Here is a 16,453-nt window from a genome sequence, read left to right on the forward strand (position 1 = left end):
GATCAGAAGTTCAGCAAGGACCTGGTTCAGCATCTGGCAGCTTCATGTGGATGCTGAGTTAGTTCTTCTGCAGCCTGAAGAAGCTGGACCAGAAATGTATTTTATGGAAAGAAAGAAAGAAAGAAACCACTTTTTGTGTTTCTAATGTAAAAAAAGAAGAGAGAAATAAATACATGTCATCGTTCATAAGAGAACAAAGTAAATGGTGCCTAAGACTTTTGCACAGTACTGGATATTAGAAGAAATTCACTGAACTTCTCCCGTAGAAACCAGAACAGAGGTTTGTTTTAACAGTGAGGTAAAGATTCTGATTCTGAGGTGAAACTGATTTCACCTGCTGACAGTCTGTCCGTCATGACCATATATCAGCAGATACTGTAGAAAGAAGACGCTGCAGGATTCCACTGAGGTACCACAGGGAGCGGGTTCAGCTACGTTGAATGCTGAAAACTGCACTAAACAAAAACACACAATCTTTCACCTTCAGCAGCAAATGAATCTAATTCCAAATGGTCCATCTGACCTCCCACTGTGTCACGGGGTGTTCACACCTGCCTGTTACGAAGCCTCCACCAGGTGAAACCCACCATTCTCCTCCCTCAGTGTCTCTCTCTTCCTGGCCTGAACCAGACTATAAACCACAGCTCCCAGCGTGTTCCTGTTCAGACTAAAACCTCGCCCTCCACCACGCTCCGTAAAACTGGATCGCTCCTCCCGACTGCTCACAAAATACGTACGAACCTGAAACAAAAACAGAATTATTGTACATTAATTATCGTTAATAAGTTAAAAGATTTCTTTTTGTGAGATAGATCCTGTAAATACAGTTAAGACTATGAGCAGGAGACACACAGTTCACATTTCCTAATGTATTTAAACAGCATAGAGAAGTTTCACCTTCCCGTGGCGTTCACTGATGCCTTTGACATAAATGTTCCCTCTGAGCTGCCGTAGGAAGCCGCGTTCCACCAGAATACAGCTGGTGGATTCTGGGACCTGATGGGAACAGAAGGGGGGTTGTAATGAAAACATACGAACTCCGAGCTATGTCTGGAGAACGCACACAACTGGAGACGTGTTCTCACAGGAAACAGAGCGTTTGGTTCTGAGGGGAGCTTTTTGTTCACAGCTCATCAAAGCAGAGCGAGTCGCACGGTTCGAAACAAAGTGACGTACAGAAGCACGACGCAACACCAGAAAACACGTGAATCTGTTGATCTGAGCGAGCCGACTGAACACCCCCTCGCAGGATGAAGGCTGTTTAATCTCTGATCTCTGTGAAATCAGGGTTCCAGTACATGTGTAAAAGCACCTGGTTCACCTCACCTGTATCTTCCCACTGACCCCTGTGCTCTCCATCCTGCTCGCCATGTTTACTGTCGTCCCCCAGATGTCGTACTGAGGTTTGGTAGCGCCAATCACACCAGCGATCACTGGGCCATGAGCGATACCTGAAGACGACATAAGAGGTGTAATTAAAAATATCCAGAACACTTTGTAGATATGAAACTGAAGCAATCAAAAGTTGACAACAGACAACATCTGCAAACACACAAAAATAATCAGATTTAATTTAAGTTTAACGCTTAAAAACAATAAATAATTCAAACTAAAAATATGTATCAACAGAACAGTTTAAGAAACGTGGACAAATACTTAATAAAGATAAATGTAAAATGTTTAACACTCATGCTTAGACTGCTTCCTCCCTGTAGATCATTCTGAATTAATTTCAGTAATTAATTCCTCTAAACCATCAACATGTCTCTTAGATCCCATCCCGACTAGACTCCTCAAGGATGTCTTACCTTTGATCAGCACGTCCATATTAGATCAGATCAATCTATCTTTACAAATAGGCTACGTACCACAGGCTTTTAAGGTTGCTGTAGTCAAGCCCCTACTCAAAAAGCCTACTCTGGACTCAGGGGTCTTAGCGAATTATAGACCAATATCCAATCTGCCCTTTATCTCTAAAATCCTTGAAAAGATAGTTTCTAAGCAATTGTACGACCACCTGCGTAGCAATAACTTGTATGAAGATTTCCAGTCAGGATTTAGAGTACATCATAGCACAGAAACAGGACTGGTAAAGGTCACTAATGATCTTCTATTGGCATCAGACAATGGTCCACTCTCTATACTCGTCATGTTAGATCTTAGTGCTGCATTCAACACTATAGATCACAACATTTTATTACACAGACTGGAACATGTCATTGGAATCAAAGGAACAGCACTAGAGTGGTTTAAATCGTATCTATCAGATAGATTTCAGTTTGTACACGTTAATGATGAGTCTTCCATGCACAGCAAAGTTAACTATGGAGTTCCACAGGGATCTGTGCTTGGACTGATTCTTTTCACTTTATATATGTCCCCTTTAGGAAATATTATTAGGAAACACTCTATAAATTTCCATTGTTATGCAGATGATACCCAGCTATATTTATCTATGAAACCAGGAGAAACTAATCAATTAGTAAAACTTCAGGAATGCTTAAAAGACATAAAGACCTGGATGTCCTCCAATTTCCTTCTCCTAAATCCAGACAAGACAGAGGTTATACTGTTTGGGCCTAAAAATCTCAGAGACACTATGTCTAAACACATTCTCACCATTGATGACTTAGTTCTGGCCTCAAGTAATACTGTAAGAAATCTCTGAGTTATCTTTGACCAGGATATCTCCTTCACTTCATACATCAAAGAAATCTCTAGAACTGACTTTTTTCACCTGAGAAACATTAAAGTTAAAATTAGGAGCATCCTGTCCCAAAGTGATGCTGAAAAACTAGTCCATGCATTTGTTACTTCCAGACTGGACTATTGTAATTCCTTATTAATAGTTTGTCCCAATAACTCATTAAAGAGCCTCCAGTTAATCCAAAATGCTGCAGCCAGAGTTCTGACTGAACTTAGTAAGAGAGATCATATTTCTCCTACGTTAGCTTCTCTCCATTGGCTCCCTGTAAAATCCAGAATTGAATTTAAAATTCTTCTCCTAACTTATAAATCACTTGATAATCGAGCTCCATCTTATCTTAAAGAACTCATAGTTCCTTATCTTCCAAGCAGAACTCTCCGTTCTCAGACTGCAGGTTTACTTGTGGTTCCTAGAGTTTCCAAATGTAGAATGGGGGGCAGAGCCTTTAGCTACCAAGCCCCTCTCCTGTGGAACCAGCTCACAGTTCAGGTTCGGGAGGCAGACACCCTCTCCACATTTAAGACTAGACTTAAAACTTTCCTTTTTTATAAAGCTTATAGTTAGAGATGGATCAGGTGACTCTGAACCATCTCTTAGTTATGCTGATATAGCTTAGTCTGCTGGGGGACCTCTACTGATACACTGAGCTCCTCTCCTCTCTCCTTTCTCCTGTATCAATGCAAATGCCACCATTTCATGTCATTAACTTTGTGTCTTCTCTCTCTTTTAGTTGTGCTTCCTCCTCACTGTCTCCCTCTCTCTGTACTTTTCTGCAGGTATCCTCGGCCTGGAGCTGTACATCTCCAGAATCCAGTTCATCTGCCCAATGTTCTTGCTGCTTGTTGTTGTCTTTATTGCCTGATGTTCTTTTCTCTCTTCTCTTTCCACTCACCCCAACCGGTTGAGGCAGATGGCCGCCCACTATGAGCCTGGTTCTGCTGGAGGTTTCTTCCTCTAAAGAGAGTTTTTCCTCTCCACTGTTGCCTAAAGCTGCTCAAATGGGATTGTTGGGTTTTCTCTATAATTTATTTGTATAATTATTCTCTGTAAGGTCTTAAACCTTAAACACTGTAAAGTGCCTTGAGATAACTTCTGTTGTGAATTGGCGCTATACAGATAAAACTGAATTGAATTGAATTTAAAGCTCCTTAAAATGTGAGAAGTCTCTCAATAACTGTATGTACCGACTCGCAGCTGGAGGTTGTTTCCTGTGTGTGTGTTGATATGTCTGAGAGTTTCCTGCATGGCCAGAGCAAACAGAACCAACTCACTGAGGTGATGCCAGTCGTCCTCACACTCCTGAATAGGAGAAAAACAAAAAACTGAATTACACGTGTTCCTTTTCAGTCATTTACCATCAATCTGTTTTAGTACACACTGAAAATCGTTGAATAGCCTCATGAATACTGACCTGTCTGTCAGGAGAGAGACCAGAAGCTGCCATGTATGAACTTCCGATAGTTTTAATTTTCTCCACCTCCTGGAAGTAACACTCATCCAACAGCTGCACCGAGAGAAAGCATCATTTTATTTTACCGTAATGTTTGTTCACTGAATTCTTTTGCGGTGGTGGGAGAAGTCAAGTCATGACTTGGAATCATTTAGCTAATACAGTCGTACTTAGAGTTGAAAAGGTTGTATTTGTAGTTTTGTATCTAAGCTACCTTCACTTTGTGATATATATATATTTCAATGGGGAAAAAGAGACTGGGATTATTCAGATCATGTTTAAGAAGTGTTTGGCCTCTGTGGGGCACGGTGCATTTCTCTGTGACAACCTCGTCGAAGTCAGTGATGATGTGGTTGAGGAGGCGGAGGCACTCGACGTGCTGATGAACGAGCTCCTTTTGCTCATAGAAGTCAGAGAAACCCAGCAAAGAGGCGAAGAGGACACCGACTCGCTCGTACGACTGTGAGTACAGTTCCTAAAAAACACACAAACATGTACAGTTCACACCTGGAAGTTTCTTATTTTAGTTCCACATAAAAACGACTTAATGCTTTTTTCACTATGGAGCCAGTTGAAGACTTAACGTCTCGACCTGACAGAACTTTTCACACCATGAGTTTGATGATAACATGACAGTTTTTCACCAAATCCCACCTGTGTGTGACAATCGTTCTTCTCAATAGCGCCACGGCCCCTGATGCTGATACTGACCTGTCTGCCTGGTTTTCTGGATACTGACCTGCTTGTTGGATTTGGCTTGTGCTTTTGTGCTTGGACAAGTCTTCATCTCCAGTCTTCCTCCTGGTGTTTTCTCATCTCCGGATTCTGGATTTCACTCTCCAGCTTTCACTGCTCCTAATCTGCATACCATCCACTCCCCGGACTTCATTACCCAGCCTCCTCTGCTTCGTCTCCGTTTACTTCCTCATTCTCACACTGAGTGTGCTCATTCTTCTTTGGCAGTTTCCCTGGATCCTTACCAGTTCTAATTCGGGCCCTGAATCCGTCTGCCCTGACCACCACGCCTCTTCGGTTCCCAGACCTCCCTCAACCCACCCAAGCCTCTTCAAACAAACTTGTTTAACCAGTTACAGTTTTCGTGACCTCTTAGAGCCTCACAAATGGACGATAATAATCACCACAGGAAGTTAAAACCAGCACAAAGAAGACAATCAAAGCCACCACAAACACAACAGACAGGTGAGTGTACCTCATTGGTGCGTTCCCTCTCCAGGAAGTGTTGTGCAACGTGAGCAGGCAAGATGTTGAGCAGCAGACACTCATTGTGCTCCCTCAGCTCCTTCATGTCTTCCACCTCCTTCCTTGCTTGGAGACGCCACAAAAAGTCCAGCCGGGCTGTCGCCTCCAGCTACCAACAAAGAAGAACGTAAATAAAATTGCTGTGTTTTCATTCAACCATTCTTTCTTTTCAACACACAAAATTGATGTTGCCTTTTAGAAAGCACTTGTCTATCAGACCAGATTAGCCATCAGAAGGAAAACGCAGTAGAACTCACCTGTCTACTGTTGTAGAGGACCGCTACCACAAACATCACCATGAGAACAACACAAACTCCCTTTCTGCACAAGTAATGTGACCTGAGAGAAAAGGAAAGTGGCTGTACAGTGAATTTTAGTTTTACCTGCAAGGTCTAGAGGTTGAGTCATTGCAACTGGACTCAATGAAGTAGCTTCTTCTGTCTGAAGATAGTTGGTTAGAGCATAATTTAGTGTCTCTAACCAACTATCTTCAGACTGAAGAAGCTACCTGATGAAACGTTTCAACCTAAAAAGAAGGAAGTCCAGTTGCCAGGACTCAACTTCACCTGGACGACTGAGAATCTTCACCCACATGATGCTTAGACTAGTTTAGATTAGCAGTACTGACGTCACCTGTGTGTCTCTATGAGGTAGGTGTAGAGGGCAGCGGCCGACAGGAGGACAGCCAGCTTCAACATGCAACTCAACTTGAGGAACACCACGCAGGTAACCATGGCAACCACGCCGCTCAGCACCATGTACTGTGCACATGGACAAATGTTAATTCTCACACTGTCAAGACTTTAAATCATCTATGTGGAGATTTTAGACATTACTTGACCTCTCACCTCTGGATGTGTACAGATGTTAATGTGAGGCCAAGTGGAAGTGGGTGGAGTTTCAGGAGAATCACACCAGAGCTGAGGAGGAGGAGGAAGAAAGAACAACAAACAAAGAGAACGTCAGAAATGTTTGACCTTTTTACCAAGAAACAAAACAAGAGATGCTGGAGAACTCTTTCATCACATTTACAGGTGGAGGTGAGCCGAGGTGTCTCTGGGAATCGAAGGGTTTTCTTTTATTCAGTGGTTTGAAAAACGTTAAAATGTTAAATTTTTAATGTTAAAAATGTTAAACATTAAAAATGTTAATGTGGATTTTCTTAGTTCAACTTTGTTTCAGTGCTTTAGATCTCTTTACATCGCCAGAGTATGAAAATAAAGATGTCTGTGAAGATTCTCAGTCGTCCAGGTGAAGTTCTCTGGAGGTTGAGTCCTGGTCACTGGACTTCTTTCTTCTTAGGTTAAAACACTTCTTCAGTCTGAAGATAGTTGGTTAAAGACACAGATTTATCCTCCAGGTTGGTTTCACTTCACCTCTGGACTGAATAGACTTGTTAGGTGAAACAATGGATGGGGACGATGCTTCCCTTTTATCCATCCTAGAAAGATCAGGACCGGTTCACACATGCACCAGGTTGGACACCTAACAACCCACTTTAGGTGATAGAGGGGTTGGTAGAGGTGTGACTATCACATCCTTCACATGAAGGACACTTGAAGTGTTTCAACCTATGAAGAAAGAAGTCCAGTGACAGTCCTTTATCTCCCATCTACAGCTCGGTTGCTTCAACAGTTGCACTCCATCTCAAACAGACTTACGATGTCTGAGGAGGCGACTCCAAAGTTGACAGTGATGGCGGTGAGCGTGAGAAACGTTCGGGCGCTCTTGGTTTCATGAATCCAGCAACAGACAGACTGGAGGGGGGCAGGACAATGCTTAAACTCCTCCCCCAGACTCAATATCAGAAGCAGGAAGTAAACGCTGCCGCTCATTATGAACTGAGCTACCATTGGATACAACCTGAACAGAGAGAGTGATGAGAACAAGTTAGAAAAATAAAATGAAATATTAAAACTGTCTCTGACTTTATCAGCAAACTGTGGACTGACGTATTTTGAGATATTCTCCTTTTCTCCTATGATCATGTATCAGTTTGTTTTTTGGGATTAAAAAGTTCACACAGCTATGTAAATATTTCAACCCCAGGCACAAGATACGCAATGGGAATCGTGTGAGGTTCAAGAGAAGAGGCAAAAGTTTCCTAAATAGAATAACCAACAAAACATTTTTTCATTCAGTTCAACTGTATTGACTCAAGTAGACAGACATGTACCTAGGAGAAGGGATTAGCACTTGGACGGTCATCAGCAGCAGCAGCAGGATGAAGGAACAAACCATGTTGGACTTGAATAGTTCATCTCTCATTTGCGAGTACTGAGACAAACGGAGGATGATAGATGATCAACTGCCCAAGACACCTGAAAAACACCCTGCCCCATACAGCAAATCCAAGTGTTACCTTTCCTTCCATGTGCGAGTCCTTAAACACCTGAGTGAAAGAGGTGATGTGCTCTTTCCTCATCCGCTCACTGCTTCGAACCTCCATGGCCTCACGAATCCTCTTGTTGACTTCCCGTGACCCAGATCGTTGAGCTGCGAACTGATTGGGCAGCTGGGTGAGAGAGCCATTGGTGAAGGTGGCCAGGATCTACAAGGAGAACATAAAAGGTCCACACCACATTTCCACATAGTCTGAGATTTTAGTTTAAAAAAGGTTTTGGTTTCCTCACAAAACTCATTCCCAGGATGTCTCCAAACGGCAGCTCCGCACTCCAAGTCGTCATCTCGTCATAACTTGGACGCCTTGCTTTCAGAGGCTCAGCTTCCTCTCGCAGCACCGGGCGGATCAGGTAAGTGTCAATGTTGTGTTTCCGTAGGAACTCGTTGCGCTCCTTCCCGTGCCCCGCCTCCGTCTCGTAAATCCCACCCAGACAGTCCAGAGTGGCCCGAGAGACATGAATCCGCCTAAGAGAAGAAGAAACCATGAAAAATTTCTCAAAAACTACGAATGGAAAATTCTTGTCAGTCAGTTTGATTAGTTAAGGACAAGTCATTTTTATGAATGCACTGGTGTTCAGGACATACTGGTCCTCACTTCATCACTGGACTGTCTCAGGTAAAGGTAAGGACTGTTTAAGTTACAGGTTAGTTAATGTATTGTTTCAAATACATATGTGATCTGTGTTTTATCACAAACTTTATGTATATGTGAGTGTGTCTGACCCTGGCACTCCTGCAGCCTCCAGACTATTGGCAATGTCAACATCCCAGCTCCAGATGTCAAACTGCCACTTCTGAAGACCCAAAACACCACAGAGAACTGAACCTGAGTGGACACCAATCCTCATGTCCAGCTCCTGCTGCAGTTCCCGACGAACAAACCTGCAACACACCAGTACAGCACGTATTACTCTGAAGCTTCACGTGCACAGTGTGTTTTACTGGTGTGTGTATTTACCGTATTGTGTTGATCATGCTGAGGCCCATCTCCACGCAGCAGCGAGCGTGTGCTCTCTGAGGCTCTGGGACTCCTGCTACACAGTAATAACAGTCGCCCAGGATCTTAATACGCAAACACTGATGCTCCTACAGAAGAAGAAGAAACAGCCTTTATTTATCATATGTCACATTTACGTTACAATGAAATTGGTTCTCTGCATTTAACCCATCCCCCTGGGGGGAGCAGTGGAGCTAGTGAGGAGTGTCTTGCTCAAGGATACACCTGGTGTCTATGACAGGGTTTGAACCCTGAACCTCCTGTATCTAAGGCCAATGATCTATCTATTGAGCCACCAGTTCGCCATCCTAATGACAAACTATTTCCCTCCTGTGTTTGTGTACACAGGAGGGAAATAGTTTGTCATTACAAAATGATTTAACTTTGTAAATGAAAAATAAAAACTAAACCTGCAAGAAAATGCTACAACACATACAAAAAGAAGCTAAAATGTGAACTCTAATGCTGCCAAAGCGCTCTGACCTCAGCCAACTTATCAAATCGACCAAAGAGTTCGTTGAGAGTTTTAACGAGTTCCTGAGCCGATAAAATCAATGAGAGAGAAGTGAAGCCGATGATGTCTGCAAACAGTATGCTGTGAAGAGAGAGAAACGTCTGCATTAATAGATTTCTGGCTACTAGGGGTCAGACAAACCTATATACAGTCTCTGCTGGTGTTGGTGTATCTACCTGACGTCTTTGTACCGGTGGATGTAGATCTTGTGGAACTGCTGAGGCAGCAGATATTCATCTATGGTGGCCATGTCAGCAATCATCTCCAGAACCAGAAAACGTGGCAGGATGGACATCAACAGACGCTCCTGGAAGACACAAAACGAATGACAAACATTTGATGGTGAGAATGTTTAAATTGACCTGTTTGATAAACAGATGTCTGAATATATGTTTGTATTTTAGAATCATTTAGTGTTTTACAGCTCTGGCTCTGATTTTACTTCAGCTAACCTGGATGAAGTTACAGGGTGTTCTTTGTTCTTAGCTTGTAAGAAGTGCTGTTGTGCTGTTCGATTTAAACGGCCTAGCCTACAGTGATGAAATGCAATCCATTTACAGCTGTTTCCTGTTCTTTTACCAGTAGAACAGAAAACTAAAACTAGAGAACACGCAGTGTTTCTCAACCTGTCTCTGGTTCTCTCTCTCCAGCCGGACTCTTCCTTCTATACAGCGCCTGGTCTCCAGAAAGGCATGTCTCTGAGTTCGATCTGACAGGTAATGGATGAACAGACCGGCTGTGTTCATGGCCAGGTACAACAAAGCTTTTGACAACACCTGCACAGGTAAGACATAACAAATATACATATATATAATTATACATATATATATAAAATATACTTTAGGTTTATGTTGTCAGAGAGACAAAATGAACAACGCCCAGCTGCTGGACCTTTCTGAAGAAGGTGTTGTCTCCGTAGTGACAGCAGACGTCCACCAGCAGGTGCAGTGTGGAGGTGCTCGCACCAGCGATGATGGACCAGAGTAGTGGGAGGGGCAGCAGGGTGTAGGTGGAGAACAAGGTGAAGAAAACGTACCAGGTGTGATCATTCTCTGCCCAACTGAAAACACCCACCAACACCTGGACAGTCTGAGACAACCAGCTTACCAGGGACAGGTACCTGAGGGGGACAGACAAACATGTGCTGAAGTACAGCAACGTAAATGTACTGCATTGTTAGAAAAGCTTCCGAATGCAGGGTCTAACCGTTTCCCACCATACCTCAGCCACTGTGGTGATGACATCACCTCCCTCCTGGTCAGAGCCAGCACACAGATTCCTGCCCACAGGACAACAAACAGGCCGGTCAGCCAATCACAGGCGACACCCCCCCAGCCCGGAGGCCGCGTCAGCAGGGAAATGAGGAGTCGGGCCAGGATGTCGATGATGTTGGTGACGACCAGCGAAGTTCGTCTCTGACCAGAGGAAAACTGCTGGTACAGCTGCTCCAAGTCTGGAGACCTGACACATAATGAGAACTAAATACTGAACAAGTCTGTGAATGAACTGGATATTTATGTACGTGGTACTGATTCAAAGTGTATTAGAAACTAACTTTAACTAACTTTAACTTTAGCAGAAAACGTAACTCAAACTGTTTCTTCAGCTCAAATACAGCATAAAGCTAAACAAACCATCAAACTTCAAATGTATCTGTACTTGAATGTGTGTTGTAGCGTGGGAATGAAAACACCGCAAACTGTCGACCCGCACGACACGAAGAAGTCCGCGTCACTGAGCGAGTCGTGTTTCTTTCGTGTTGCTGCTGTGATCCTCGGTGTCGTCGGATGAATACGAGCCGCAGATGAGCGCCGTTTCTGCCATAGTGCTCCACGAGACGCTTTGTTTCGGATCTGCCTGCAAGACAATAAAAGGGGAACGGAGCTCTAAAAGAAATTATTTTTGAGATAAACTGTTTCAGTGAAGAGTTGAAAAAGTTGAAAGAGAAAAAAGTTAATGTGAGTGTTAATTTAAGGTTAATGTGTTTAGACCTAGTATCTGGACCTGCTAATGACATCACTAACTACCTGCTGATGACATCTCTAACTCTACCTGCTGATGACATCACTAACTACCTGCTGATGACATCACTAACTACCTGCTGATGACATCTCTAACTCTACCTGCTGATGACATCACTAACTACCTGCTGATGACATCTCTAACTCTACCTGCTGATGACATCACTAACTACCTGCTGATGACATCACTAACTACCTGCTGATGACATCACTAACTACCTGCTGATGACATCACTAACTACCTGCTGATGACATCACTAACTACCTGCTGATGACATCACTAACTCTACCTGCTGATGACATCACTAACTACCTGCTGATGACATCACTAACTACCTGCTGATGACATCACTAACTACCTGCTGATGACATCTCTAACTCTACCTGCTGATGACATCTCTAACTCTACCTGCTGATGACATCTCTAACTCTACCTGCTGATGACATCTCTAACTCTACCTGCTGATGACATCACTAACTACCTGCTGATGACATCACTAACTACCTGCTGATGACATCACTAACTACCTGCTGATGACATCACTAACTACCTGCTGATGACATCTCTAACTCTACCTGCTGATGACATCACTAACTACCTGCTGATGACATCTCTAACTCTACCTGCTGATGACATCTCTAACTCTACCTGCTGATGACATCTCTAACTCTACCTGTTGATGTCAGCGATGTAGGCGTCGGTGACGATGATGCGGTGCCTCCCCCTCTCCAGGCCTCCGGCGAGCCTCAGCGAGTACAGGTTGTGCTGGTCGATTACGTTTCTGACGGCATTTTGCCACAACAGCTGTTTCCTGCGCAGGCCAGGGGCGGGGCTTATGTTGGTGCTGAAGGTGATGTCACTGGTCTCCCGCACCGCCTTGCAGTCGCCGTTCTCCAACATGCCACAGTCATCATCACCCATGGCTACACGGGTGGTGTCGCCTGCCCTCTCTGCGATCTGATCGGTAGAGGAAGTGTAGTAAAATCATTTGTGTACTACAGTACAAATAAAACTACCGATGCTACAAGTACAACATGTTGCTGGCGAAAACAATCCAGAGTTTTCCAGCACTTCACCTACAGAAGCTTGGTGTCACAGCCTGAAGGGAGGTTTCCAGGAGGATCCCGACCAGATGTCGAAACCACATCAGCTGATGCCTTTTGACACAAAGCAGCAGCAGCTTCACTCCAACCTCCCTCCGTGACTGAGCCCAGCCATCGTTTGTCTTTGTGACTTCATTCTTTCAGTCACTGCCTACAGCTCGTGACCACAGGTGATGGCTCGATCCTGGACTGAGTGCTAAAGAAAAGCTTCGTCCTCTGGCTCAGTTCTCCTGAGTTGCTGCTGACGTCCCACCATCCTCCTCTCAAACTTAGGCTCCAGCATTTCCCTAATAACATTTAATTGTCACCGGGCGCCGCTGTTCAGGATACAAGTATGATCTAAACAACTCCAGGTTCTTTCTGTTTTGAAGAATTCTTTTGAGACATCCCATGGTTTCATTTCGCAGCCTACTAAGCTACAGATCCTGAACAGACTAAAGCGAGTCAGATAAATCTCTCAGTTGGTGTTGTGTTGTAAACAGTCTGGATGTTCAGTTGATCAGATCAAAAAATGTAAAGGTCTCTGTAGACCGCTTGGCCTGAACATGTGGTGTTGGCCCAGGTCAGGTCCAGGTTTCAGGGCTAATCCCAGAGGATTACAGCACAGCAAGCTGACTGACTCCTGACAGCAGAGGGGGACGGAGTTTATCTCTGCCCGGAGACGTTCGGGAGGATGGATGGAATAAAACAGTAAAAGTCAGCAGATGTTGCATCAGCTCATCTGGAACTGTTCTTAGTTTCTTAGCACGAAACTCAGGTATTGAGTAAACCACATTTTATCTTTTAGATAAGTTGAGTTAACACATCTAAACTAGTTCATTACTAGTTTGTCAAACAGGCGTTTGTCCTATGTAGCACCTTGGTTCTGGTTCTGGATATACTGCGTCAGCTATACGTGGTTGGAATGACAATAAAGCTTCTTGCAGGTTTTAAAGTAGCAGCATCCAGTATGTACATGAGAATACTGATATAACTTTACTTTAATACTTCAACCCAAGTCCCAACTTCACACATGACAGTTGTACTGGTGTTAAACAGCTGTTTTTAACATGAGATCAATATTTCCTCTAATTAAATGTTGCTCTCTCTGCTCTATGTTGAACTTCACCTTTCAGGAGCTGTCCTGATAATTTACACTTAAATTCACACTTTACTGTTTTGAATTGATGGAAAACTGAAAACACGCACATTGAAAACTTTAAAACTGTTTCTCTCACCCAGCTTAGGTAACGTTAGGTTGACTTAGTGCATTAGTGATTAAAATCAAGCCCTGTAATTGTAAATATTAAGATGAATACGAATAGATGACTACGACATTATAAATAAAAAACACAAGTTCTCTCCTGGATCTCAGCTGTAAAAATGTCAAAAAATAAAAACGAACAGATTCTGTTTCAGTCTGCTGATCAGTGCAGAGCTGCTCTTCACTTGATGTTTACTGAATACACAAAGGCAATCGTCTCAACTTGAAAACTCTCCCCAAGTTAGATGGTACCGTATGGTTTCAATTAGGGGGTCAAACACCTGATGGACCAAACACTCTCTCTACTTTCTTCCAGCTTTTATTTTAAAGAAGGAGTTTATTCTGGTGTCTGGTTCCAGCCTTTCCGTTTGTGGTTTGTTGGGTCTGTGGAGCTTATGTCAGAGAGGTTCAGTAATGGTACCACAGTCCGTTTTTAGAGCTCTCACTCTGGTTTTCTACAAAACTGTTGTTTCATTTGGTAAAAGTCGAAGTTGTGAAATGTTTAAACAAAAGCATTTGCAGACGTTCTCTACATCTCTGACGTCCATCGTGCATCTTACCTGTTGCGCAGCATTTGACGGAGCCAACCTAAAGTGCTGGTGAGGATCACATTCAGTATGTGATTAGGTTGGTTAGTTGTAATTTTATGCTAAACAACACCAGAACGCCCAGCGATAGACAGCAAACTTATAATGAGATATATATCAGAGAGAAGTGTCCACGTTAAAGTTCAATCTGTTACTAGAAAAAGATCAGAATCCTTCTTTGAATAGTGACATACACCGTTGTTTTCATCATCTCCAGTTCAAATGAACTGATTAGAAACAGATCAACTTTTCAGTCTGTGCTACAAACATGGAAGGTCCGGTGTCCAGACGGACACTTACAGATGTACCTACTTGTCACAGAGTTGCACTGTGTTGTGTCCAGATGAAGACAGAAACACCAGTTTCATGCCTCTGTGGCTGCAGAGGTCAGGGGTCAGCCAGTCTCCTCTCTATCCTGCGTTGATTTTGTCTTCTCTTGTTTCTGTCTGTCTGTCGTCACATCAACTATCTGTCTTATTCATTTCCTCTCGTTTTACACCGTACTGTACTGGACTCTCCTGTTTGTCTCTTTTCCTTCTTCAGTTTGGTTTGTTCATACTTTGTCAAATTATTTGTTTAACAGATAGTTTTTGTCTTTTTACATTAAAGAAATCATCTTTGCATTTCCTTCCGTCTCTGAAAGTCCTTGTGTGAAAAGATCAGTCCTTAAATGTGTTAAAGGTTCAGAAACTCTTGTCAAGCGACAGTTCAAGTCTTGTTTATGTCCATTAGTTTGTGTGACTACCGTTAAAGGCGGTAGTATCGCCGGCACTTTCATAATTATCCTTATTGTGTCTTGCTGCAATTAAACCTGCAGAAACAATAAATAATGAAAACTGAAGTGAAAACTAACAGTTATAAAACAATTTGCTTCTTTTACCTACTTGAAAGGACAAAATGAACCAAACGAGGAGAAAAAACAGAACAAAAGAAGAAACTCACAGTGGCTGACTTCAGGCTGAGGGAGTTAAGTTTGTCCAAAATCTTCTGAGAGACAAAATTTGAATAAAGAAGAAGAATAAAGAGCAGAGAAGAAGAAACACAGTCGGTATATGGCAGAAATAGCAGAGCGAGAGGTAGATCGAGGTGGAGAAGCTTTGTGTAATCAGCTGATGCTAACCAGCAGATGTCTGAGTGCCTTAATCCCAACAGGGATTCCCTGAAACAGAGACAAATGGCCACTCATTAATAGGACAGCTTAACTGTGTCTATGTGTTCAGGTGCATGATGGGATTGGAAGACCTCCAACCAGGTCAGGCTGCGTTTGAGGGTTTAGTTTGCAGTTTGATCCGGAAACTTGCAGCGAGTCGACTGAGACAAAGACACACTAGAGTCGAACTTCACGCAGACACTAAAAATAAAACGGGTTGTTTTAAAAAGTCAGAGCTGCCGACAAGACGTTACAGTCAATAAAATCCTAGGTATCCCCACTTTAGCCCTGTCATACCTCTCTCTATACAGGGGGAGGATGTGGAGGTCGTAACTGGGTACAAATACCTGGGAGTGTACTTGGACAACAAACTGGACTGGACCAAAAACTCATCAGCATTGTACAGAAAGGCTCAGAGCTGGATGTACTTCCTGAGGAGACTCAGGTCCTTCAACGTCTGCAGCACCATGCTGAGGATGTTTTATGAGTCTGTGGTTCCAGTGTCATCTTCTATGCTGTGGTCTGCTGGGGCAGCAACATGAAGGTGGCAGACACTAACAGACTAAACAAACTGATTAGGAGGGCTGGCTCTGTTCTGGGGGTGGAGCTGGACCCTCTACATGTTGTAGTTGAGAGGAGGATGCTGTCCAAACTCCTCTCAATCCTGGACAACCCCTCCCACCCACTGCACAGTGTGTTGGTTGGACAGAGGAGCATGTTGAGCCAAAGATTTATTAACATGAAGTCCACAGAGAACCACAGGAGATCCTTTCTACCTGTGGCCATCAATCTGTACAATTCCTCCCCCCTCTGTAAGGGGTGGGGGAAATGATATTTGTGTTGTATACTTGCCGTCAATCCACAATAGGTTATAAATGTTGACCCAGTTTGATTCATCCATGTTACATATTTTACATATTCTGTACATATATTGAGTTTTTCTGTATTGATGTTATTGTGTATTTATGTTGATCTTTCCTGGTTGTGGTTCCTTTTCTTCCTGTCTGTGTTGAGAAC

General features: G+C 43.3%; 1 protein-coding gene and 1 long non-coding RNA gene across 2 annotated transcripts; one reads left to right on the forward strand and one right to left on the reverse strand.

Moving 5' to 3' along the window:
• Positions 1 to 114: 114 nt before the first annotated feature.
• On the reverse strand, positions 115 to 12,274 carry si:ch211-132f19.7 (adenylate cyclase type 8). The gene is made up of 23 exons (XM_026363990.1): positions 12,027 to 12,274; positions 10,991 to 11,188; positions 10,553 to 10,792; positions 10,223 to 10,451; positions 9,958 to 10,107; positions 9,508 to 9,638; positions 9,301 to 9,412; positions 8,779 to 8,906; positions 8,544 to 8,702; positions 8,051 to 8,285; positions 7,780 to 7,968; positions 7,594 to 7,694; positions 7,079 to 7,280; positions 6,266 to 6,337; positions 6,051 to 6,178; positions 5,675 to 5,756; positions 5,368 to 5,526; positions 4,486 to 4,632; positions 4,119 to 4,211; positions 3,892 to 4,006; positions 1,327 to 1,451; positions 898 to 996; positions 115 to 741 (listed from the first exon to the last, which is right to left on the reverse strand). The coding sequence occupies exons 1-23, from the start codon at positions 12,272 to 12,274 to the stop codon at positions 559 to 561; spliced, it is 3,525 nt and encodes a 1,174-aa protein (XP_026219775.1). The 3' UTR covers positions 115 to 558.
• Positions 4,504 to 6,641, forward strand: LOC113164618. The gene is made up of 3 exons (XR_003299022.1): positions 4,504 to 4,619; positions 4,841 to 6,143; positions 6,282 to 6,641. It is a non-coding gene; the product is annotated as an uncharacterized LOC113164618 (long non-coding RNA).
• Positions 12,275 to 16,453: the final 4,179 nt, after the last annotated feature.

This window comes from Anabas testudineus, chromosome 2 (assembly GCF_900324465.2).
Source record: "Anabas testudineus chromosome 2, fAnaTes1.2, whole genome shotgun sequence".
Lineage (NCBI taxonomy): Eukaryota > Metazoa > Chordata > Actinopteri > Anabantiformes > Anabantidae > Anabas > Anabas testudineus.

What these genes read in the sequence shown, in the direction of transcription:
- si:ch211-132f19.7 (XM_026363990.1), bottom strand. Translation starts at nt 12,274, where the DNA reads ATGGGTGATGATGACTGTGGCATGTTGGAGAACGGCGACTGCAAGGCG. An exon ending in GATTTGATAAGTTGGCTGAG is followed by an intron (nt 8,907 to 9,300) that starts GTCAGAGCGCTT and finishes CTTCTTCTGTAG; the next exon opens with GAGCATCAGTGTTTGCGTAT. An exon ending in GGGTCAGTGGGAAGATACAG is followed by an intron (nt 997 to 1,326) that starts GTGAGGTGAACC and finishes TGTTCCCATCAG; the next exon opens with GTCCCAGAATCCACCAGCTG.